This window comes from Chiloscyllium plagiosum, unplaced genomic scaffold (assembly GCF_037043375.1).
Source record: "Chiloscyllium plagiosum isolate Xiang-an unplaced genomic scaffold, Cpla_swu_hap1 HiC_scaffold_45, whole genome shotgun sequence".
Classification (NCBI taxonomy): domain Eukaryota; kingdom Metazoa; phylum Chordata; class Chondrichthyes; order Orectolobiformes; family Hemiscylliidae; genus Chiloscyllium; species Chiloscyllium plagiosum.
Window position 1 is genome coordinate 12,966,049 of NW_028270183.1, and position 27,767 is coordinate 12,993,815.

Below are 27,767 nucleotides of genomic sequence, written 5' to 3' on the forward strand. Positions count from 1 at the left end.
AACGATGATGCCAGTGGATTAATAACCCTAGGCTAGTGTTCTGGGCGCGTAGGTTCACATTGTGAAATTTGAACTGAATAAAATGTGGATTTAAATCCCAGCCTCATTATGGCCACGTAATCATTGTCATCAAACCCGCTGTGGGTTTTTCAGCATAGGTCCCCAGGCAGCTTTAGTTGGTATTATAACTGAAGAGTACCAACCCAGTCAGCTCAGTGTATACTGATGGTGCATTGTCATGTAGCAATAGTCTTCCCATCTAGGGTCATCAAGAAATCTGTGGGACCCCAGATTACAAGCGCCTGATTTACAGGTGTGTAATTTTAAAGATCTGATTAGATTTCCTTCAGCGTGGAAACAGGCCCTTCGGCCCAGCAAGCCCAGTCCGACCCTCTGAAGAGAAACCCACCCAGAACCACTTCCCTCTGACTAATGCAGTTAACACTAAGGCCAATTCACCTGGCCTGCAAACCTTTGGACTGTAGGAGGAAACCCACTCAGACACAGGGAGAATGTGCAAACTCCACACAGACAGTTGGCTGGAATTGAGCCTCGGACCCTCATACCATGAGGCAGCAGTGCTAACCACTGAGCCACCTTGCCAGCCCGATATATGGACATTTCCTGTACTTACAAACGGCTGCTTTAAATTGTCCTGCATTATGTCCCAAATTGCATATTAATTGACTTAAGGGTGGACTCAGCAATGAAACCTGTTCTCAACCTGGGGACGACCTGTGTTCTGAAATACAGAAAACGCATCAGGCAGCAAAGCACATACTCTGTCCAGCTACAAATAGAAGACCGATTAGATTAGATTCCCTACAGTGTGGAAACAGGCCCTTCGGCCCTACAGGTCCACACCAACCCTCCGAAGAGTAATGCACCCTGACCCATTCCCCCACCCTATATGCATAGAGTCATAGAGGTGTACAGCACGGAAACAGACCCTTCGGTCCAACCCGTCCATGCCGACCAGATATCCCAACCCAATCTAGTCCCACCTGCCACCACTCGGCCCTATCCCTCCAAACCCTTCCTATTCATATACCCATCCAAATGTCTCTTAAATGTTGCAATCATACCAGCCTCCATCACTCAGCTCAGTCCATGTATGTATCACCCTCTGTGTGAAAAAGTTGCCCCTTAGGTCTCTTTTATATCTTTCCCCTTTGACCCTAAACCTATGCCCTCTTGTTCTGGACTCCCCAACCTAACACTTTAGCATGGCCAATACACCTTGCCGGCACATCTTTGAATTGTGGGAGGAAACCGGAGCATCCAGAGGAAAGCCACGCAGACATGGGGAGAATGTACAAACTCCACACAGTCACCCGAGGCTGGAATCGAACCGGGTCCCTGGTGCTGTGAGGCAGCAGTGCTAACCACTGAGCCGCTGTGCTGTCCCAAAAGGATTCCTGCCTTGTAAGAGGGGCCAAAGAGATTCAGCTCTCCGTGATGATAAATAAAAGCAGAAAGCGATGGAGAAACTCAACCAGTCCAGCAGCATCTGTTGAGAGAGAAAGAGCAAGATAATACTGAGTCCGATATGACTCTCCTTCGGATTTGAAGGAGACCGGAAAGTGCCTTGTTGATAAAGGAGGAAGAGGAATGATTGGAACAAATGGTGAGATTGTGAGGAGAAAAAGGCAAAAGGAGTGTTAATGGTAATCAAGGAGGGAAACAGATGCAGAATAGGTGTTAATGACACCTAGTAATAGCTGAAAATAGGTCAGCTCTTGCTGAGAGTAAAACCAAGCAAGCATAACGCTGGGGAAGGAAAGCGGTGTGATCCAAATGGAAGATAGTTTTGATGGTTGTTGCTGAACAACATCACATTCATTGCCATTCTGTGTTAATGCTGTGGAGCCATGGGTTCATGTCCTACCACGGCAGATGGTGGCATTTAAATTCATGTAGGAGACTAGAAAGGGAAGCTAGCCTCAGTGATGGTGACCATGGCAACCACCATCAATTATTGCAAATTCCCATCTGGGGCTCACTGATGTCCTTTAAGGAAGGTAGCAGCCATCCTTCCCCGGTCTGGCCCCAGCTCCACAACAGTGTGGTTCCCCCTTAACCAGCCTCTGAAGAGGCAATTAGGGATAAGTAACAAATGCCAGCCTTGCCAAGAAAATTCGCAGCCCGTACGAGAGTAAAAGGGCTTAAAGGAGGGTGAACAGCAAAGGTGGAGGGTACCCGCCAAATAGATGGGCCAAATGGCCTGTTCGTTTAATCATTTCTGGACGTCCAGAATATATATAATCAAGAAGGTTGGCTCAGCATCGCCTCCTGCTGGGTGACTAGCGATTTACAATAAACTAAGGGGAGGCGATGGCCCAGCTGTATTATTGCTAGATGATTAATCCAGGGAACCATTTCAGGGCAGCACAGGTTCAAGTCTAGTCATCGCAGATGCGGAATTATGAATTAAATAAGACAGGGATGACTGTGAAACCATTGTCAGTTTTCAGACATCTGTTGCACTAATGGCCATTAGGGAAGAAACATGTCTGACCTACATGTCATAGCAATGCAGCTGACTCTAACTGCCCTCTGGGCAATTAGGGATGGGCAATCAACGCTGGCCTAGCCAGTGATGTCTATTCCCCCAATTAAATACAATATGGCGGACAGCTTCCTTTCTTGGCGAAAGTAAGAACCACAGCAGATGCTGATCATTTTCAGGACATAACAGCCACCCAAAGGGAAGCAATGTCAAGTGTTTGGCAATGGTGGTAGAGCGCTCGCCTCTGAATCCAGAAACCTCAAGGCCCACCCCCCACTTCCTCAGGCACCAAAACTTCGGCAGAAACCCCAGTGCACACCAGCAGGAGGTGCTGCATTGCTGGCGGAGTGAGATGAATGAGACCGCTGTTCCAACACCACAGAGTCATAGAGATGTACAGCATGGAAACAGACCCTTCGGTCCAACCCGTCCATGCCGACCAGATATCCCAACCCAATCTAGCCCCATCTCTGCCAGCTTTGCCACTTTTAATGAAGGAGAGCAGAAAATCTCTTTTCTGTCCCAAGTACTATTCACGGAGCAGCACCTCCACCACCCCACCCACCTCCCCCCCCGCATCCCCCACACGGTCTCACGCAACCACACATGCACACGCACACACACACGTGCACACACACACGCATGCGCGCACACACACACACACGCACATATGCATGCATACACACATGCGCGCACACACACGCATACACGCACATATGCACGCACGCACACACACAAAAAGAGGTGAACTGGTTATTTATCCCAATTGTAGCTTGTGTGACAACTAGCAGTTGCAATTTTCCTGTTAAACATTAGTGCTGCCATCTTAAATCAGGTTGGTTGGCTGTGACGCATTCTTTGGAATACCCTGAAGATGTGAAAGGTACTACATGAATGCAATTCCTTCCTTTCCTACCCGCTCAAGGTTCAGACCCAGGATCAGACGCAGTTCCTGTTTCCCTCTCCCAGCTCGAAATCTGACTAAGTTAACCAGAACACATGAACTTACAGCGGTCGTACTGGAGAGCTGACGCTTGAAACTTGCTCGGGTTCATCCCCAGAGACAGCGAGAACGCTCGGTTTCTGGGAGGATTTGATCCGGCTTCCACATCTTTGCTGCTGTTTGTATCCACAGCTCTGTGTACACTGCCCTGCAATTTGTGAAACATCACCACAGGAGCGTCAATAAAAGAACAAAAATAGCACCACTGAATCCATCACACACACACACACACACCCCCACCCCCCATCATTACTCAAAGGTTAGTTTGCAAAAATTCCATGTTTCTGAAATGTTACATCACCGATCGATTCTCTCCCATCAGTAAAGGCAACTCCTGCACAGAGCCACAGAACTGTAAGAGACCGTTCAGCCCACTGTGCCTGCACTAGCTCTTCAAATGAGCGTCGTTATCTCTCCGGCCAGTCTCCGGCCTTTTTCCCCAAACCTTTGCAGATTATTTCTATCAAATCCAAGTGGCCAACTGAACCTGTCTCATTGTGTTTCCAGACAGTGCATTCCGTATTCTAACTCCTTGCTAAATTTTTTTTCCTTTTGTCAGGCTTTTTGCACATCACCCTAAATCTGTACCCTCTGGCCTCAGCTCCTTTTACGAATGGGAACATTTTTCCTGGATAGAATTTCTCCTGTCTATTCTATCCAGCTAGCTCATGAGTTTGAAAATCTTGATCAAATTTCCTCTCAGCTTCGATCTCTCGAAGGAAAGCCCGAAGTGAATACACAGAGAGACACTCATAGTTGAGCACAAATGATTAGCTACATTTTAGTTACACAAGCGTCAGGGATGGCGATGGTTTAGTGGTGCCGTTGTTGGACAGTTAATCCAGGGAACCTGGGTTCAAATCCAGCAATAGCAGATGTTGGAAGAAAAGTTCCATAATTACCTGGAATTATGAGTCTAATGATGACCATCAATCCAGTGTTGGGGAAAAGCCCATCTGGCTCACTAATGTCATTTAGGGAGGGGAAACTGACATCTTTAACTGGTCTGTCCTACATGTGGCTCCAGACCCTCAGCAATGGGGTTGACTCGTAACTGCCCTCTGGACAATAAATGCTGACCCTCATCCCATGAATGAATTAAAACAAAGAACATTCCTAATTTCTTCAATGTACATGTTGTTCTGCTATAGCCTGCGTTTCAATGTGAATTCTCTGTGACGCGATTGATGAATAGGGGATGGTGTTTCTAAAGCGCGAGCTTTTAGAAGGTATATTGGCTATAGCGTGATCATATCACGAACACGTGAAGCGTTATTTGTATCACGCGATTCCTGGATGGCGGGGTTGTGCCGGAACACTACTATCACCCTACAGAAGAAATGACTGTAGCTTCATCACTTAAGTTCCTCATTCATGGAACCATTCTTGTAATTCTCTCCAATGCATCCACATCCTGCCTGTAATGTGGCACCTACAACTGCAGCTATACTCTAGCTTAGCCAGTGAAGTGTACTTCAGAGGTAAATGGGAACAGAAACATTCCCAACACCGTATCCTCACCATGAAAGGGAATGTATTGTTGTGGTGAATGAGCTGTTGGCTTTGTGGCAATGAGCAATAATGAAAGAGCAAAAATTCCCAGAGCTCTCACCGCGTGATGGTCATGTGATAGTGTATCGTTACATTGAAAGAACCAAATGCGTTCTGTCAGGTCTGACCAAAATGACTGGAGGAAGATACATGCACTTAAATATATATATCTAATTTATTGGTTTAATCGACTTAATTCTCCTATAACGCAAGTTTTGTCAACGCGATTTGGCTATAACGCGATTGGTGAATCGGGGAACGAGTTTTTTTAATATGCAGCAGAGCGTAACGTTGGTGATAACTCTCAGCCCTGTCTTAATACTGTACTGTAACTCAGCAACCCCTTCAAGTGTTGAAGTTTTTGCATTATTTCATTAAAATATGTAATTTATTTAGATTGTACTATCATTTGTGGGGAGGCTAACTACTATTTTTGTTTTGATTTTTACTGATATTTTTGGTGGTTTACCCCAAACCCTGTTAGGTCCCGTTATTTCTATAACACGAGAATGCGATTATGGCTTTATAGCAGAACAGACTAATGAGCAAGTCTATTCACTTAAACTACTTTATTCCAAAATAAACTAATGAGTCTCACCACCTTGCCATCCCACCAGAGGTTTTGGATGGCAGGCAGTTTAAGTTCTGGTCTCATGGGGCAGCACGGTGACTCAGTGGTTGGCACTGCAGCCTCCTAGCACAAGGGTCCCAAGCCTCAGGTGACTGACTGTGTGGTGTTTGCACGTTCTCCCCGTGTCTGTGTGGGTTTCCTCCGGGTGCTCCGGTTTCCTCCCGCAGTCCAAAGATGTGTAGGTCAGGTGAATTGGCCACGCTAAATTAGCCATAGTATTAGGTGCATTAGTCAGTGTGAAATGGGTCTGGGTGGGTTACTCTTCGGAGGGTTAGTGTGGACCTGTTGGGCCGAAGGGCCTGTTTCCGCACTGTTGGGAATCTAATCATCTATTCTGGTTATATGCTGTATCATCATTTCAGAGTACTTTCTGTATTTTTCCAGCGATTCCATTGTGGAGGGTTATGCGCTAAATGCTGGCAAATGGGAATAGATTAATTTAGGATATCTGGTCGGCGTAGACGATTCAGACCAAAAGATCTGTTTCCATGCTGTACAGCTCAATGACTCTGTCCAGAAAAGCTTACTTGCTTCACTCACACCCTTTGGGGAGGGGGGGTTAGCCATCCTTTCCCTTCCTGGAGATTACTGGCAGCTGTGGTCACCATAGTCTTACAGGGGAGAGTCCCAGACAATTAAAACAATGGTTTACAACCATGGGACTGTGTGTCTCAGTACTCCTCTGTGTTATGTCCTGGAGATGGGGGCTGCCTTGAGAAAAGAATTTGTGATGTTGTTTGTACTTTGCCCTCTAATCTTCACCCTCCAATCAGTCTTCTACTTCCTGTGGGATCTGAACTCTTTCACCCTTCTGTTTCTTTACAGGCCAGAGCTTAGGATACGGTTTTGTAAACTACGTGGACCCCAACGATGCTGACAAAGCCATTAACACCTTAAACGGACTCAAGCTGCAAACTAAAACTATTAAGGTAGGCACAGCACTTACTCATCCTTTGTCTAAGGCTTGCTTCCTGTGGCTTATATATCACGAGGGCAAAAGCCCTAGAAGTTATCCCAGTTGGTATGGAGACTAAACTCACAATCTTGGCTCATTCTGTGCACCTCACACCGCCCCCCCGAACCCCGGTCTATCACACTGAGTTAAGCAACCTGCACTATTGAATTATAAATGTGGTGCTTTTCGGTGGGGGGAGCTAAAACCATGCAACATGCTTTTCTGAAGTGGTCAGTCTGTAAGTCCGACCAAAGCACTGAAGACGGAGGGGGTAAGGGAGGGAGCGTGCATGGGTCAGTTGGGCTCGATACAGCGTGGCACCCAATGAGGTGCAGCTCCTGAGCAGAGGTTACTGACCTCCCCATGCTCAAGCCTGGCTGTGGAAACAGTGTGCTTTGTCCCTTTGTATACCCCACCAGGCTCACTAAAGTCGAAACAAATGAAACTGAAGGATATATTGATGGGGTCACAGTGAAGTAGGGGAGGTGGGAGGAGAATGGCGTGGAGTGTAGCCATCAGCGCGGGCTTGGCTGGGCACCTTTCTGGATTTCGGTCTTGATTTTGGCGCGAGGGATAACCCTGCCCTTTTCCTTTAAAGGAAGATGGCAGTTATGTTTGCTCTCTGACCATCCCAGCTCCTGTACGGGCCTAATCACGAAAGAACTCCGGCTCCATTTTGTTTTGCCATGGCTCTTGCACAGCACGGGGATGTCCCTCCAAGGCTAGCATTTGGTTCCCCATCCTCGATTCCCCTTAAAACTGAAAGGGTTAAAAAAATCACACAACGCCAGGTTACAGCCCAACAGGTTTATTTGGAAGCACTAGCTTTCGGAGCGCTGCTCCTTCATCAGTTGGCTGTGGAGCAGGATCAGAAGACACAGAGTTTATAGCAAAAGGTCTTTGGCTGTAGGTTTGGAGTCATATGTAGGCCAGATCAGTTGAGACCGTGGATTTCTCTTCCCAAAACCAAAACAGTGAAGGAGACGGGTTTGGACAGCGACTAGATTCCCTACAGTATGGAAACAGGACCTTCAACCCAACTAGTCCATACCGACCCTGAAAACAGTAACTCACCCAGACCCATTCCCCTACATTTCCCTCTGACTAAAGGACCGAACACTATGGACAATTTATCATGACCATTTCACCTGACCTGCACATCTTTGGATTGTGGGAGGAAACCAGAGCACCCGGCGACACAGACACAGGGAGAATGTACAAACTCCACACATACAGTCGAGCAGGAATTGAGCCTGGGTCCCCGGTGCAGCAATGCTAACCACTGAGGCACTGTGCCAGCCCATTAGCTCCAAAAATACCATCGCTGATTAAGATAACAGTAATTTTTATTTACTAAATTCTCCGATGGTGATGGGATTTGAACTCAGATATCATCTATGGAGCAAACTGACAGTAACACCTCTGCTGAACTGAGTAAGGAGGCCTCGTGACTCAGCGGGTGGCGTTCATGATTCTGAGATAGAGGCCTCGGGTTTGGGTCAAGGAAGGTGTGTTCACATGTCACCAGACTGAGTGAGTAAATTCTTCCAATACTGGCCAATGACAGTGGGAGAGATTCCAAGAGAGCCATTTAATGGAGGGAAATTGGTGCTAATACCATTACCCTCCACAGCTCCAGGCTGCACCAAGAGTGTGGTGGAATACTGCCTATTGGCCCTGGATGGGTGCAGCTCCAACAACACTCAAGGAGATCGACACCATCCAGGGCAAAGCAGTCCCCACTTGATTGGCACCACGATCCCCACCCTCCATCACCGATGCTCAGGAGCAGCAGTGTGCACTGTCTACAGGAGGCACTGCAGAAATTCACCCTGAGACTCTTGGAGAGCACCTTCCAAACCCACAACCCCCTTCCACCTAGATGGACCAGGGCAGCAGATACATGGGAACACCACCCCATTCAAGTTCCCCTTCAAACCACTCACCGCCCTGACTTGGAAATATATCGCCTTTCTGGGTCAAAATCCTGGATTTCCCTCCTTAAGGGCATTGTGTGTCTACCCTACAGCACATGGACTGCGGTGGGTCAAGCAGCTCATCCCCCACCTTCTCAAGGGGCAACTAGGGACGGGCAATAAATGCTGACTCAGCCAGTGATGCTCATGACCCACAAGTGAATAAGAAACAGCAGGTGACAGAGTATGTTCGCATCCTAGAAATTTTAAATCGATCGAATTGAAACTCCACTAGCAACGGTGGTATGATTTGAAGCCATGTTCCCCATACTACTAGCCCCAACCTCTGGTTTACTAGCCCAGTGGCATTGTCACTACGCCATGACCATCCACCTTTCGTGGTCAGAAATACAATGAGAAAAAATTCTGATGGTGCAATACGCGACACTATGAGCCACAGACAGACAACGTGGAACTAAATGGAACAGTACAGACTCCAGAACCTTCCAGAACGTTTCCTTAGAGTTCTGGGGACTCGTCCCACACCCATCAGCCTCCAGCCTTCCTGCACCCTCACACCTCAGGAACCCTGACCCCTCCCATAACCCGACCCCCTCACACACTCCCCACACCTCTCACACACAACCTCACACACCCCCACCCCGCACACACCCCCATCCCTTCACACACACACCCTCACACATCCCCTCTCACACCCCCACCCCTCTCACACCCCCACCCCCTCACACACCCCTATCCCGCACATACCTTCACCCCCCCCACACACACACACACACTCTCACACACACACCCACCCCCTCACACACACACACCCACCCCCACCTCTCACACACCCCCACCCCTTCACACACCCCCACCTCTCACACACCCGTCACCACCTCACACACCCCCACCCATCACACGCCCCCCACCCCTCACATGCCCCCACACCCCTCACACGCCCCCACCCCCTCACACAGCCCCATCCCTCACACATCGCCACCCCCTCACACACACCCACCTCTCACATACCCCCATCCCTCACACACCCCCACCCTTCACACACCGTCACCCCCTCACATACCCCCACTCCTCACACACCCCCACACCTCACACACCCCCACACCTCACACACCCCCACTCCTCACACACCCCCATCCCTCACACACCCCCACTCCTCACACACCCCCATCCCTCACACACAACCACCCCCTTACACACCCCCACTCCTCACACACACCCACCCCCTCACACACCTCCACCCCCTCACACACCCACACCCCCTCTCACACACACCCTCACACACCCCCACCCCCTCACACACACACACCCTCACATACACACACCTCCACTCCCTCACATAACCCCACCCTCTCAAACACCCCCACCCCTCACACACCGCCACACCCTCACCCCCCACCCCTCACATACTCCCACACCCTCACACACAATCCCCCACACACCCCGCTCCCCCGCACACACCCCCACACCCTCACACACCCCCACCCCCTCTCTCACACACACCCACCTACTCACACATCCCCACCCCTCACACACACACTCTCACACATCCCCACCCCCTCACATACACCCACTCCTCACACACACCCCCACCCCCACCCCCACACACACCCCCACCCCTCACACACACCCTCACACACCCCCACCCCCTCTCACACACACACACACACACTCACTCACACACCCTATCCCCTCACACACACACCCACACCCTTACACACACCCCACCCCTCACACACCCCCACTCCCTCACACACACCCCCAAACCCTCACACACACCCCACCCCTCACACCCCCCACCCCCTCACACATACCCCTATACCCTCACACACACACACACCCCTCACACACACGCCCTCACACATCCCCACCCCGCACACACACCCCCACCCCCTCATACTCACACACCCACCCCCTCACACACACCCCACCTCTCACACACAACCCCTCACACACCCCCACCCCGCACACACACCCCCACCCCCTCACACACCCTCACTCCTTCACACACACACACGCACCTCCTCACACACACACACACTCACTCACACACCCTCACACACCCACCCCTCACACTTCCCACCCCCTCACACACACACCCACACCCTCACACACACCCCACCCCTCACACACCCCCACTCCCTCACACACACCCCCAAACCCTCACACACACCCCACCCCTCACACCCCCCACCCCCTCACACATACCCCTATACCCTCACACACACACACACACACCCCTCACACACACGCCCTCACACATCCCCACCCCGCACACACACCCCCACCCCCTCATACTCACACACCCACCTCCTCACACACACACACACCCTCACACACACACCCTCACACACCCACCCCTCACACTTCCCACCCCCTCACACACACACACACACCCACCCCCTCACATACCCCACCCCTCACACACCCCCACCCCCTCACACACACCCACCCCCTCACACACCCACACCCCCTCACACACAACCCCACCCCCTCACACACACCCAAACCTTGCACACATCCCCACCCCTCATACACACACCCATCCCTCACACACCTCCACCCCCTCACACACACCCCCATCCCTTCACACACACCCCCACATCCTCAACGCACATCCCCACCCCTCACACACACCCAACCTTTGCTCACACCCCCACCTCTCACGCACACCCCACCCCCTCACATACCCCCAGCCCCTACACACTTCCCCACCCCCTCACACTTCCCCACCCCCTCACACAATCCCACCCCCTAACACACACCCCCACCCCTCACACACACCACCACCCCCTCAACGCACACCCCCACTCCTCACACACACCCCCACCCTCTCAACACACACCCCCACCCCTCACACACCCCTACACCCTCACACACCCCCATCAATCACACCCACACCCACCCTCTCATACACACACACCCACCCCCTCACGCATATACCCTCACACACACACCCCGCACACACACACCCACCCCCTCACACATCCCCACCCTCACACACTCCCACACCTCCTCATACACACACACCCACCCCCTCACACACACCCACCCCCTCACACATACCCCACCCCCTTCACAATACCCCCATCCCTACACACACACACCCACCCCCTCACACACACCCAACCCCTCACACACACCCCTACCACTCACATACACTCCCACCCCCTCAACACACACACCCACCCCTCACACCCACCCCCTCACAGACCCCCACCCCTCATACGCACCCCCACAACGTCACACACACCCCCACCCCTCACACACAGCCACACCCCTCACACACTACCCCACACCCTCACACTCCCCACCCCCATACAGAGCCACCTCCTCACACACAGCCCCACCTCCACATAATCCCCACACCCTCTCTCACACCCACCCCCTCACTCACCCCCACCTCCTCACACACTCCCACCCACTCACACACATCCCCACCCACTCACACACACCCCCACCCACACACACACCCCCACCCCGCACACACACCCCCAACCCCTCAACGCACACCCCCATCCCTCACACCCACCCCACCCACTCACACACACACCCACCCCCTCACACACCCCCACCCCTCATACACACCCCCACAACGTCACACACACCCCCACCCCTCCCACACAGCCACACCCCTCACATACTACCCCACACCCTCACACTCCCCACCCCCATACAGAGCCACCTCCTCACACACAGCCCCACCTCCACATAATCCCCACACCCTCTCTCACACCCACCCCCTCACTCACCCCCACCTCCTCACACACTCCCACCCACTCACACACACCCCCACCCACTCACACACACCCCCACCCACACACACACCCCCACCCCGCACACACACCCCCAATCCCTCAACGCACACCCCAACCCGCACACACCCCCACCCCCTCACACACCTCCACCCCCTCACACACTCCCACCCCCTCACACACACACCACCCCCTCACTCACAACCCCACCCCCTCACACACACCCACCCCTCACACACATACCCACCCCATCAACGCACATCCCTTCCCCTCACACCCTCCAACCCCTCACACACACCCAACCTTCATACACACCCCACCCCGCACACACCCCCACCTCCTCACACTCACCCCCACCCCTCACACACACCCCACCCCCTCACACACAGCCCACCCCTCACACACTCCCACTCCTAACACACACCCCCACCCTCTCAATGCACACCCTCACCCCTCACACCCCCACACCCTCACATACCCTCACCTGTCACACACCCCACTCTCTCACACACCCCCATCCCCTCACACACCCCATCCCCTCACACACCCGCACCCCATCACACACACCCCCACCCCCTCACACATCCCCATTCCTCACACACACACCCACACCCTCCCACACCACCACCCTCCACACACTCCCACCAATCACACCCACCCCACCCCCTCACACCCACACACCCCCACCCCTCACACATACACCCTCACACCCCCCTACCCCTCACACAAACCCCCACCCCATCACACACCCCCAACTCCTCACACACACACCCCCACCCCCTCACACACCCCCACCCCTCACACACTCCCACCCCCTCACACCCACACACCCCCACCCCTCACGCATACACCCTCACACCCCCCTACCCCTCACACAAACCCCCACCCCGTCACACACCCCCACCTCCTCACACACACACACCCAACCCCTCACACACACCCAACCCCTCACACACCCCCACCCCTCACACTCCCACCCCTTCACACACACACACCCACCCCCTCAGACATCCTCCACTGCCCCACACACACACACACCTACCCCCTCACACACCCCCACCCCCTCACACACACACCCACTCCCTCACACCCTCACACACACCCTCACACACACACACCCTCTCATACACCCCCAACCCCCTCACCCACCCCCATTCCTCACACACACACACCCTCACAAACACCCCATCGCCCTCACTCACACCCCCAACCCCTCACACACCCCCATTCCTCATACACACCCCCACCCCCTCACATACCCCCACCCCCTCACACACACCCACCCCCTCACACACCCCCATCCCTCACACACCCCCACCCCCTCACACATACACACACACCGTCCCACACACCCACACCCTCCCACACCCCCACTCTCTCACACACACACCCAATCCCTCACACACACCCCCACCCCTCACACACCACACCACCCACTCACACTCACCCCCACCCTATCACAAACACCCCTACCCCCTCACACACCAACATCCCCTCACACACACCCCCATCCCCTCACACACACCCATCCCCTCACACACATCCCCACTCCTCACACACACCCCCATCCCCTCACACACACACACCCACCCACTCACACACCCCCACCCCCAAACACACACACCCACACCCTCACACACACCCCCACCCCTCACACACATACCCGCACCCTCACACACACTACCACCCCCTCACACACACCCTACCCTCACACACACCCCCACACCCTCACAATCCCCAACCCCTCATACAGAGCCACACCCTCACAGCCCCACCTCCACCCCTCTCACATGCCCACCCACTAACACACCCCCATTCCTCACACACACACCCACACCCTCCCACACCACAACCCTCCACACACTCCCACCCATCACACCCACCCCACCCCCTCACACACACCCACCAGTCACGCATACACCCTCACACACCCCCACCTCCTCACACACACACCCCCACCACCTCACACACCCCCACCCCTCACACACACCCACTCCCTCACACACACACACCCTCTCATATACCCCCAACCCCCTCACACACCCCAACCGCCTCACACACCCTCACCCCCTCACACACACCCCGTCCCCCTCACACACACTCCCACCCCCTCACACACCCCCAATCCTCATACACACCACCACACCCTCACACACCACCATCCCCCACACACTCCCACCCCCCACACACCCCCACCCGCTCACACACACCCACACCCTCACACACCCCCACCTCTCACACACCCCCACCCCCTCACACACACCAAACCCCCTCACACATACACACACACCCTTACACACACCCACCCCCTCCCACACCCCCACGACCTCACATACATCCACACCCATCACACACACCTCCATTCCCTCACACACACACCCATTCCATCACACACACCCCCACCCCCTGACACACACCCCCACCCCTCACACACCATCCCCCCACTCACACTCACCCCCACCCTCTCACACTCACACCCACCCCCTCACACACCCACACCCCCTCACACACACCCACCCCTCACACACCCCCATCACCTTACACACGCCCACCCCCTCACACACACACCCATCCCGTCACACACACACCCATCCCCTCACACACACCCCCACCTCCTCACACACACCCCATCCCCTCACACACCCCCAATCCCTCAAACACAACCCCATCCCCTCACACACCCCCGCCCCTCACACACACCCACCCCTCACACACCCCCACCCCTCACACACACACCCATCCCCTCACACACCGCCACCCCCTCACACACACCCTCACCCCTCACACACACCCTCACCCCTCACACACACCCCCATCCCCTCACACACACCCATCCCCTCACACCCCCACCCCCTCACACACACACACACCCATTCCCTCACACACACCCCCACCGCCTCACACACCCCCACCCCCTCACACACACCCTGTCACCCTCACACACACCCCCACCCCCTCACACACCCCATTCCTCCTACACACCCCCACACCCTCCCACACCTCCATCCCCCACACACCTCCATCCCCCACACACCCTCACCCCCTCACACACTCCCACTCCCTCACACACTCCCACCCCCGCACACACTCCCACCCCCGCACACACTCCCACGCCCTCACACACTCCCACCCCCGCACACACACCCAAACCCCTCACACACACACATCCTCACACACACCCACCCCCTCCCACACCCCCACTCCCTCACACACACACACCCATCACACACATCCGCATTCCCTCACACACACTCACATTCCCTCACACACATACCCACCCCCTCACACACACCCCCACCCCTCACACACTACCCCACACACTCAAACTCACCCCCACCCCCTCACACCCCCCCACCACTCACATACACCCCATCCCCTCACACACACCCCCATCCCCTCACACACCCCCACCCCCTCACACACACCCCATCCCCTCACACACCCCCACCCCCTCACACACACCCCCACCCCTCACACACACCCTCACCCCCTCACACACAGCCCCATCCCCTCACACACACACCCATCCCCTCACACACACCCCTACCCCCTCACACACCCCCACCCCTCACATACCCCCCATCCCCTCACACACACCCCCACCCCCTCACATGGCACCACCCCTCACATACACCCCCACCCCTCACACATACCCCACTCCCTCACACACTATCCCACCCCCGCACACAGCCCCATCCCTTCATACACACACCCCTCTCCCCACACACACTCACCCTCACACACACCCCCACCCCCTCACACACTCCAACCCCATCACACCCCCACACCCACACACACACCCCACCCCCTCACACACATCCTCACTCCCTCACACACACCCCCATCCTTAACACACATCCCCACCCCACACACACACACCCAACCATCACACATTCCCCACTCCCTCACACCCCCACCCTCTCACACACTCCCACCCCCTCACACACACCCACACTCTTGACTCACACCGCCACCCCTCACACACACACACACACACACACACAGAAACACACACATACACAAACATTCTCACACACACCCATCCCCCACACACCCCCACCGCCTCTCACACACACCCATCCCCTCACACACCCCCACCCCCTCACACACTCCCCCACCCCTCACACACACCCCCACGCCTCACACACACCCCCATTCCCTCACACACACCCATTCCCTCACACACACCCCCACCGCCTCACACACCCCCACCCCCTCACACACACCCCCACCTCCTCACACTCACTCCCACCCCTCACACACACCCCACCCCCCACACACACTCACACTCACACACACTCACACTCCCTCACACACACCCATCCCCTCACACACACCCATCCCCTCACACACCCCCACGCCCTCACACACACCCCCACCCCCTCACACACCCTCATTCCTCATACACACCCCCACACCCTCCCACACCTCCATCCCCCACACACCTCCATCCCCCACACACCCTCACCCCCTCACACACTCCTACGCCCTCACACACTCCCACCCCAGCACACACACCCAAACCCCTCACACACACACATCCTCACACACACCCCCACCCCACACACCCACACCCAACCATCACACATTCCCCTCTCCCTCACACCCCCACCCTCTCACACACTCCCACCCCCTCACACACACCCACACTCTTGACTCACACCGCCACCCCTCACACACACACATACACACACACACACACAAACATTCTCACACACACCCATCCCCCACACACCCCCACCGCCTCTCACACACCCCCATCCCCTCACACACACCCATTCCCTCACACACACCCCCACGCCTCACACACACCCCCATTCCCTCACACACACCCATTCCCTCACACACACCCCCACCGCCTCACACACCCCCACCCCCTCACACACACCCCCACCTCCTCACACTCACTCCCACCCCTCACACACACCCCACCCCCCACACACACTCACACTCACACACACTCACACTCCCTCACACACACCCATCCCCTCACACACACCCATCCCCTCACACACCCCCACGCCCTCACACACACCCCCACCCTCTCACACACCCTCATTCCTCATACACACCCCCACACCCTCCCACACCTCCATCCCCCACACACCTCCATCCCCCACACACCCTCACCCCCTCACACACTCCCACGCCCTCACACACTCCCACCCCAGCACACACACCCAAACCCCTCACACACACACATCCTCACACACACCCCCACCCCTCACACACTACCCCACCTACTCACACTCACCCCCACCCCCACCCCCTCACACACCCCACCCCTCACATACACCCCATCCCCTCACACACATCCCCACTCATCACACACACCCTCACCCCCTCACACACAGTCCCATCACCTCACACACCTATCCCCTCACACACACCCCCACCCCCTCACACACACACCCCCATCCCCTCACACAGACACCCATCCCCTCACACACTCCCACCCCCTCACACACACCCCCGCCCCCTCACACACCCCCACCCCCTCACACACACACCCACCCCTCACACACACACCCATCCCCTCACACACATCCCCACTCATCACACACACCCTCACCCCCTCACACACAGCCCCATCACCTCACACACCTATCCCCTCACACACACCCCCACCCCCTCACACACACCCCCATTCCCTCACACACTCCCACCCCCTCACACACACCATCACCCCCTCGCACCCCCTCCCTATCCCCTCACACACACCCATCCCCTCACACACACCCACCCCCTCACAATCCCCGCACCCTCACACACACCCCCACCCCCTCACAATCACTCCCACCCCTCACACACACAACCCACCTCCTCACACACACTCACCCCCTCTCACATACAGCCACCTCCTCACACACCCCACCCCCTCACACACTATCCCACCCCGACACACAGCCCCATCCCCTCACACACACTCCCCTCCCCCCACACACACTCACCCTCACACACACCCCCACCCCCTCACACACGCCAACCCCATCACACCCCCACCTCCACACACACACCCCACCCCCTCACACACACCCCCATCCTTAACACACACCCCCACCCCACACACACACACCCAACCATCACACATTCCCCACTCCCTCACACCCCCACCCTCTCACACACTCCCACCCCCTCACATACACCCACACCCTTAACTCACACCTCCACTCCTCACACACACACACACACACACACACAGAAACACACACAGACCCCCACCCCCTCACACACCGCCACCCCCTCACACACACCCAACCCCCTCACACATACACATCCTCACACACACCCACACCCTCCCACACCCCCACTCCCTCACACATACCCCCACCCATCACACACACCCCCATTCCCTCACACACACACTCACATTCCGTCACACACACCCCCACCCCCTCACACACCACCCCACGCACTCGCACTCACCCCTACCCCCTTACACTCACCCCTACCCCCTCACACTCACCCCCACCCCCTCACACACCTACACCCCCTCACACACCCCCACCCCTCACACACACACCCACATCCCCTCACACACCCCCACCCCCTCACACACACCCCCACCCCTCACACACACACCCATCCCCTCACACACATCCCCACTCCTCACACACCCCCACCTCCTCACACACAGCCCCATTCCCTCACACACCCCCACCCCCTCTCACGCACACCCATCCCCTCACACATCCCCACCCCCTCACACACACCCCCACCCCCTCACACACCCCCACCCCTCACACACACCCCCATACCTTCACACACACCCCCATCCCCTCACACACATCCCCACCCCCTCACACACACACACCCACCCCCTCACACACACCCCCATCCACTCACACACCCCGACCCCCTCACACACACCCCCCATCCCTCACACACACCCCTCATCCCTCACACATACCCCATCCCCTCACACACACACCCATCCCCTCACACACACCCCTACCCCTCACACACACCCCCATCCCCTCACACTCACCCACCCCCTCACAATCCCCGCACCCTCACACACACACCCGCACCCTCACACACACCCCCACCCCCTCACACTCACTCCCACCCCTCACACACACCCCACACCCCACACACACTCCCACCCCCTCACACACACCCACATCCCCTTACACACACCCCCATCCCCTTACACACACCCCCATCCCCTCACACACACCCCCATCCCCTCACACACACCCCAATCCCCTCACACACACACACCCTCACACACACCCCCATCCCCTCACACACTCCCACCCCCTCACACACACCCCCACCCCTCACACACACCCCCCATCCCTCACACACACCCCCATCCCCTCACACACATCCCCACCCCCTCACACACACCCCCCATCCCTCACACACACCCCCATCCCTCACACATACCCCCATCCACTCACACACACCCCCATCCCCTCACACACACCCCCACCCCTCACACTCACCCCCATCCCCTCACACACACCCACCCCCTCACAACCCCCGCACCCTCACACACACCCCCACCCCCTCACACTCACTCCCACCCCTCACACTCACCCCACCCCCCACACACACTCACCCTCACTCACACTCCCACCCCCTCACACACGCTGACCCCATCACACCCCCACCCCCTCACACACACTCACCCACTCTCACACACACAACCACACCCTCACACTCCCCCACTCCCTCACACACTCTCCCACTCCCACACTCTCCCACCCCCACACACACCCCCATCCCCTCACACACATCCTCACCCCCTCACACACACACAGCCCTCCATCCACACACACTCTCCCTCACACACCCCCACCCCCTCACACACGCCGACCCCATCACACCCCCACCCCCACACACACACCCCACCCCCTCACACACATCCTCACCCCCTCACACACACCCCCACCCTTAACACACACCCCCACCCCACACACACACCCAACCCTCACACATCCCCCACTCCCTCACACCCCCACCCTCTCACACACTCCTACCCCCTCACACACACCCACACCCTTAACTCACACCCCCACCCCTCACACACACACACACACACACATACCCCCACCCCTCCCGAAACCACGCCCCCCCCCCCACCCACCACCCCCTACCCCAAGCCCAATTCTTCCACTGCTGGCTCAGGCCTCCAGCTGCAATTCCTGGTGCCAACCCACCCCCACCCCCAAATACAGGAAAATGCGCTGATCAATACACTGAAAGTGAAATCGCAAACTCTCCCTCCTACTCCCAACACCAGCACCCCTCATCCTCTGCACCCAAAACTGACCCCCGTTTTATTGTTCTTGAAAATGTTTAAATCATTGGGAAGGTGGGGATTGGCGGGGGGAGGCTGCGGGGGGTGTGGGGATGGTTGCGTGAGGTCTGTGTCTGATTGAGGGAGAGAGCAGAAAAGGCACAGGTATAGGAAAGGTGAGGATATAGGAAGGGTGAGGGTATAGAAAGGTTTTGGGTATAGGAAATGTATCGTGTCCCTGCCCATACAGCTTTGCCCTCCTGTGGGCTGCCCTCACCATTACAGTGGGACAGTGGGCGCGTTGTGGGGTTCATCGGGGGACTAACACACCAGACCTCATCACGCAGAGTCACCCCGTGAGGAACATTCAGGAAGGGGGAGGTGCTGCCTGGGCAAAAAAAAAACCCTGCAACCACAACCCTGGGCAGGGTCGGTAAGTCTCAGCTCGGAAAACAAGAAGCATAAATTCTCTGAGGAATTACACATTAAATATGATGACAGCGGATGCTGTGAAAAAAGCCTCACATGGTTCTATTTATAACGCAGTGACAGGAGCTGGAAGATTCTAGCCCTGTGCTATTTTGGGGAAAAACAGAGAACATTCGAAGCAAACGACAGAGATCTTCAGAAATCTGTTAAAGCAACTGCAGCAGCTCCAGATTTTCTTGTAAATTTTGTTTCCCCCAGTGCCACGTAAGGAGTGAGTGGAGTGAGCCAATTGCATGACTGATTCCAACACCGTACATTTATCAAAAATCGCTTGACAGGCATCATGCAAAGGGTAAGATGCTGCTCAAAGCAACTCCCCCTGCATCGCACTAAACAACACAGAAGAGGCCGTTTGGCCCAACTGGTCTATGCTGTGCTCCTGGGCGATCAGCCATTCCACGTGGGAACAGGTTCCGCATTCTCTCAGGATACCCGATACGTCGATTCTCCTGTTCCCTGGATGCTGCAGAACCTGCTGCGCTTTTCCAGCAACACATTTTCAGCTCTGATCTCCAGCATCTGCAGTCGTCACTTTCTCCATAAAGTGAGAACTGCAGATGCTGGAGATCAGAGGCAAGTCGAGCTTATCGAACGTTACAGCGCAGTACGGGCCCTTCGTCCCTCGATGTTGCGCCGGCCTATAGAACCAATCCGAAGCCCAACATATCCTACACTATTCCACTTTCATCCATATGTTTATCCAATGATCACTTAAATGCCCTTAAAGATGGAAACGCTATTGCTCGAAACGTCGACTCTCCTGCTCCTCAGATGCTGCCTGACCGGCTGTGCTTTTCCAGCACCACACACTCTCACCCATGAGCCCCGCGTGTTCAGTCGTCGCCTCGTACAAAAAGAGCGCACCTTGCATTTATGTAGCGCCTATCGTGAACATGCGACCACCCCACCCCCACCCACACCCGCCACCAAGTTTAACAAGCATCGGAAACTGCACTGCGCATTGCATCCACTCGAGGGAGTCTGCGAGGAAGACAGCTCTCTGTTCAACAGCATGTGCCCTTCTGATTCCGAACACCTCTGACTGGCTTTAGAACTGTTTTTGTCCCAAAGAGCTTCACACAAGGTAACTTACAGGGTTGAAATGGGAAGCCAAGAGGCATGTGAGGGTTTTCTTCCTGAAGATGAGGAATGTAACGTGAGATTGCATCTGCATAGCACCGTTCACATCCACAGAACATCTCTAAGCTACTCCTAACTGATGAGGGTGTCTTGAAGCAGAGTCATCGTTATAACCGCAGGAAACACAGAAGACAAACGTGGGCATAGTAAGATCCCATAAATAGTATCCCTACAGTGTGGAAGAAGGCCACAGAGCCCACCCGGGCCTTCTGAAATGCATCCCGCCCAGAGTCACCCTATCCCTGTAACCCTGCATTTCCCATGGGTACCCCACCTCGGCTGCACACCATAGGGTAATTTACCATGGCCAATCCACCCTAACCAACACATCCCTGAACACTATGGGTAATTTAGCATGGCCAATCCACCCTAACCAACACATCCCTGAACACTATGGGTAATTTAGCATGGCCAATCCACCCTAACCAACACATCCCTGGGCACTATGGGTAATTTAGCATGGCCAATCCACCTTAACCAACACATCCCTGGGCACTATGGGTAATTTAGCATGGCCGATCCACCCTAACCTCCACATCCCTGGGCACTATGGGTAATTCAGCATGGCCGATTCACCCGAACCTGCACATCAGTGGATACTATGGGTAATTTAGCATGGCCGATCCACCCTAACCTGCAGATCCCGGGGCACTATGGGTAATTCAGCATGGCCGATTCACCCGAACCTGCACATCCCTTGACACTATGGGTAATTTAGCATGGCCGATCCACCCTAACCTGCACATCCCTGGATACTATGGGTAATTTAGCCTGGCCGATCCACCCTAACCTGCAGATCCCGAAGCACTATGGGTAATTCAGCATGGCCGATCCACCCTAACCTGCAGATCCCGAAGCACTATGGGTAATTTAGCATGGCCGATCCACCCTAACCTGCAGATCCCGGGGCACTATGGGTAAATCAGCATGGCCAATTCACCCGAACCTGCACATCCCTGGACACTATGGGTAATTTAGCATGGCCGATCCACCCTAACCTGCATATCCCTGGGCACTATGCGTACTATAGCATGGCCGATCCACCCTAACCTGCACATCCCTAGACACTATGGGTAAGCTAGCATCGCCGATCCACCCTAACCTACACATCTCTGGGCACTATGGGTAATTTAACATGGCCGATCCACCCTAACCTACACATCCCTGGGCACAATGGATAATTTAGCATGGCCAATCCACCCTAACCTGCACATCCCTGAACACTATGGATAATTTAGCATGGCCGATCCACCCTAACCTACACATCCCTGGGCACTATGGGCAATTTAGCATGGCCAATCCACCCTAACCTGCACATTCCTGGGCACTATGGGTAATTCAGCATGGCCAATCCACCCTAACCTACACATCCCTGGGCACTATGGGTACGTTGCCAAGGCCAATCCACCCTAACCTACACATCCCTGGGCACTATGGGTAATTCAGCATGGCCGATCCACCCTAATCTACACATCCCTGGGCACTATGGGTAATTTAGCATGGCCGATCCACCCTAATCTACACATCCCTGGGTACAATGGGTAATTTAGCATGGCCGATCCACCCTAATCTACACATCCTGGGCACTACAGGTAATTTAGCATGTCCACAGAGTCCACCCTAATCTACACATCCCTGTGCACTATGGGTAATGGGATGGCCGATCGACCCTAACCTACTCATCCCTGAAGACTATGGGTAATTTAGCATGGCCAATCCACCCTAACCTACACATCCCTGAACACTATGGGTAATTTAGCATGGCAGATCCACCCTAACCAACACATTCCTGGGCACTATGGGTAATTTAGCATGGCCGATCCACCCTAATCTACACATCCCTGGGCACTATGGGTAATTTAGCATGGCCGATCCACCCTAACCTACACATCCCTGGGCACTATGGGTAATTTAACATGGCCGATCCACCCTAACCTACACATCCCTGGGCACAATGGATAATTTAGCATGGCCAATCCACCCTAACCTGCACATCCCTGAACACTATGGATAATTTAGCATGGCTGATCCACCCTAACCAACACATCCCTGGGCACTATGGGCAATTTAGCATGGCCTATCCACCCTAACCTACACATCCCTGGGCACTATGGGTAATTCAGCATGGTCGATCCACCCTAATCTGCAAATCCCTGGACACTACGGGTAATTTAGCATAGCCAATCCACCCTAACCTGCACATCCCTGGGCACTATGGGTAATTCAGCATGGCCAATGCACCCTAACCTACACATCCCTGGGCACTATGGGTAAGTTGACGTGACCGATCCACCCTAATCTACACATCCCTGGGCACTATGGGTAATTTAGCATGGCCGATCCACCCTAATCTACACATCCCTGGACACAATGGGTAATTTAGCATGGCCGATCCAACCTAATCTACACATCCTGGGCACTACAGGTAATTTAGCATGTCCACAGAGTCCACCCTAATCTATACATCCCTGTGCACTATGGGTAATGGGATGGCTGATCCACCCTAACCAACACATTCCTGGGCACTATGGGCAATTTAGCCTGGCCAATCCACCCTAACCTACACATCCCTGGGCACTATGGGTAATTCAGCATGGCCGATCCACCCTAATCTGTAAATCCCTGGACACTACGGGTAATTTAGCATGGCCAATCCACCCTAACCTGCACATCCCTGAACACTATGGGTAATTTAGCATGGCCAATCCACCCTAACCAACACATCCCTGGTTACTATGGGTAATTTAGCATGGCCGATTCACCCTAACCTACACATCCCTGGGCACTATGGGTAATTTAGCATGGCCGATCCAACCTAACCTGCACATCCCTGGGCACTATGGGTAATTTAGCATGGCTGATCCACCCTAACCTATACATCCCTGAGCACATTGGGTAATTTTTCATGGCCGATCCACCCTAACCTACACATCCCTGGGCACTATGGGTAATTTAGCATGGCTGATCCACCCTAACCTATACATCCCTGAGCACATTGGGTAATTTTTCATGGCCGATCCACCCTAACCTACACATCCCTGGGCACAATGGGTAATTTAGCATGGCCGATCCAACCTAATCTACACATCCTGGACACTATGGGTAATTTAGCATGGCCGATTCACCCTAACCTGCACATCCCTGGGCACTATGGGTAATTTAGCATGGCCGATCCACCCTAACCTTCACATCCCTGGATACTATGGGTAATTCAACATGGCCAATCCACCCTAACCTGCACAGACACAGGGAGAATGTGCAAGCTCCACACGGACAGTCACCTGAGAGTGGGATCGAACCTGGGTCCCTGGTGCTGTGAGACAGCAGTGCTAACCACCGTGCAACCCAGTGGGAATGGGACAAAGTGCAAAGCTAAGGTCGCAGGCCATCTCCCCTGCTCTCTTTGTTTTGAACATTGCCTTTCATAACCATTTAAGAGGGCAGCTGGACTCCACGAGGTAACCTCTGTTTTGGTGTGTGTATCTCTGATGGTGCAATATCTTAAGCAAAGAGTACTTAACAATTGAGGAAACCAATACTGATTGATGAAATCCAGATGCAAGTGAGTCACAATCTCATTGAGTAACAGAACAGATTTCAGGGCTGAAAGGCGTCCTCCTGTCTCTAAGGCAGGAGGTAAACTGCAGACTAAGTTGGGAAGAGTACAGGGGATAGGATAGGAAATATTGAATTGAATTAGTTTTATTGTCTTGCATACTCACATGAGTGTAGTGAAAAGTCTACAAGTTGCCGTTCATAGGTACCATCTTAGGTACAAGGTACCTCGGTACAGATTCTTCAATGTCAAAAACGTGTGGCGCTGCAAAAGCACAGCAGGTCAGATAGCATCCGAGGAGCAGAAGAGTCGACGTTTTGAGCTTACATCTTCGTCAGGAATCTTACCTGGTGCGGATGAGGAAGAAGCTTTTGGAGTCTCGTGGTGGGATGGGGTTGGGTTACAGTTAGTCCAGAGAAGGAACCAGGCAGGTATCAGCCAGAGGTCCTGACCACCAGGAACGAATCGGGAAGTGAATGTTTCTCGTTCAACAGTCTCCACATGTCTCGCCCCCTGAACAATAACTCCAACCTGCCTTCATGTAGCGTCTTTTGACATCATGAAACTTGGCCAAACAGTCTTTAAGGGGCAGCTTTGGGAGGAGTAGGTGGAAGAAGATTTGGAGAGATTTCCCAGAAACTAGGAGTCAGAAGGAGGGAGGATTAGCTACTTGAAGCCGGATTGGCTTACAGTGATGATGGCCAAGTCACCATAGCCCTGATGGACAATAGGGACGTCCTTTCATTAGGGAGAGAGACGGCTGGTGGTGATTTAGCCAGAGGGTCACCACACCTCAGATGAGAAGGTCAGATCTCCATCGTAACCCCAGCCAATGAGGGACGTGAACCCACACTGCGTCAGAAACCAGCCATCCAGCTTTACTGACCCCCAAAACCGCGTGCAGCAACTCAGAGGAATGCAGAGCTGGAGAGGTTTGTGGGGTAGAGATAAAATGGCCGTCTCCTGCTCCTATTTCCTACACCCTAAACCTTCACCAAGACCACTCTCTCCCACAAAAGGTAGAGTCAGGGACGCATTGTAGGACTGAGAGATCAGAGACACTTTGATGATGGATGGGTGGGGCTTGATGGGAGCAGGAGAGGTTTTGGATGATCTGAAGATTCAGAAGAGGGCACATAGACTCTGAGCTCATATCTTTGAGAATGAAGAGTTGTAAATGTACTGGGGAATATAGCAGGTAAAGATAGCAGGCCAAGGAGAGGCATGGTCAAAGGAAACTCAAGGTCTGTGTAGTTTGTGTTTTTATACAGCACAGAAGAGGTCGTTCGGTCCATCGAGTCTCTACTGCACATAAACAACCCTATCCCACTCTCCAATACTAGATCCATTGCCTTGGACGTTACAACATTTCCTGTGGTTCAACCTTTTTAAAGGTTGTGAGATTTCCTGCCTCTAATATTTATTCTATCCATGCCCCTCATAATTTTGTAAACCTCTATAAGGTCACCCCTCAGCCTCCGACGCTCCAGGGAAAACAGCTCCAGCCTGTTCAGCCTCTCCCTATAGCTCAAATCCTCCAACCCTGTCTGCATCCTTGTAAATCTTTTCTGAACCCGGTGTGGACTTGTTGGGCTGAAGGGCCTGTTTCCACACTGTAGGGGAATCTAATCTAATCTAAAGCTGTACAGCACGGAAACAGACCCTGCGGACTGACCCGTCCATGCTGACCAGATATCCCAACCCAATTTAGTCCCATTTGCCAGCACTTGGACCATATCCCTCCAAACCCTTCCTATTCATGTACCCATCCCAATGCCTTTTAAATGTTGCAATTGTACCAGCCTCCACCACTTTCTCTGGCAGCTCATTCCATAAATGCACCACCCTCTGCATGAGAAAGTTGCCCCTTAGGACCCTTTTAAAATGTTCCCCTCTCACTTTAAACCTATGCCCTCTAATTCTGGTCTCACTTATCCTGGGGAAATGACCTTGCCAATTTACCCTATCCTTGCCCCTCATGATTTTATAAGGC

At 54.3% G+C, this 27,767-nt stretch overlaps 1 protein-coding gene across 3 annotated transcripts in view; it reads left to right on the forward strand.

Moving 5' to 3' along the window:
- The window catches only part of LOC122552223 (ELAV-like protein 2), a 174,548-nt gene that overhangs the window by 99,511 nt on the left and 47,270 nt on the right, over positions 1-27,767 (forward strand). For all 3 annotated transcript variants that reach the window (XM_043694865.2, XM_043694866.2, XM_043694867.2), the window contains one exon: positions 6,520-6,623. In XM_043694865.2, the coding sequence (XP_043550800.1) occupies positions 6,520-6,623 (104 nt within the window). The remainder of the gene's footprint in view (positions 1-6,519; positions 6,624-27,767) is intronic.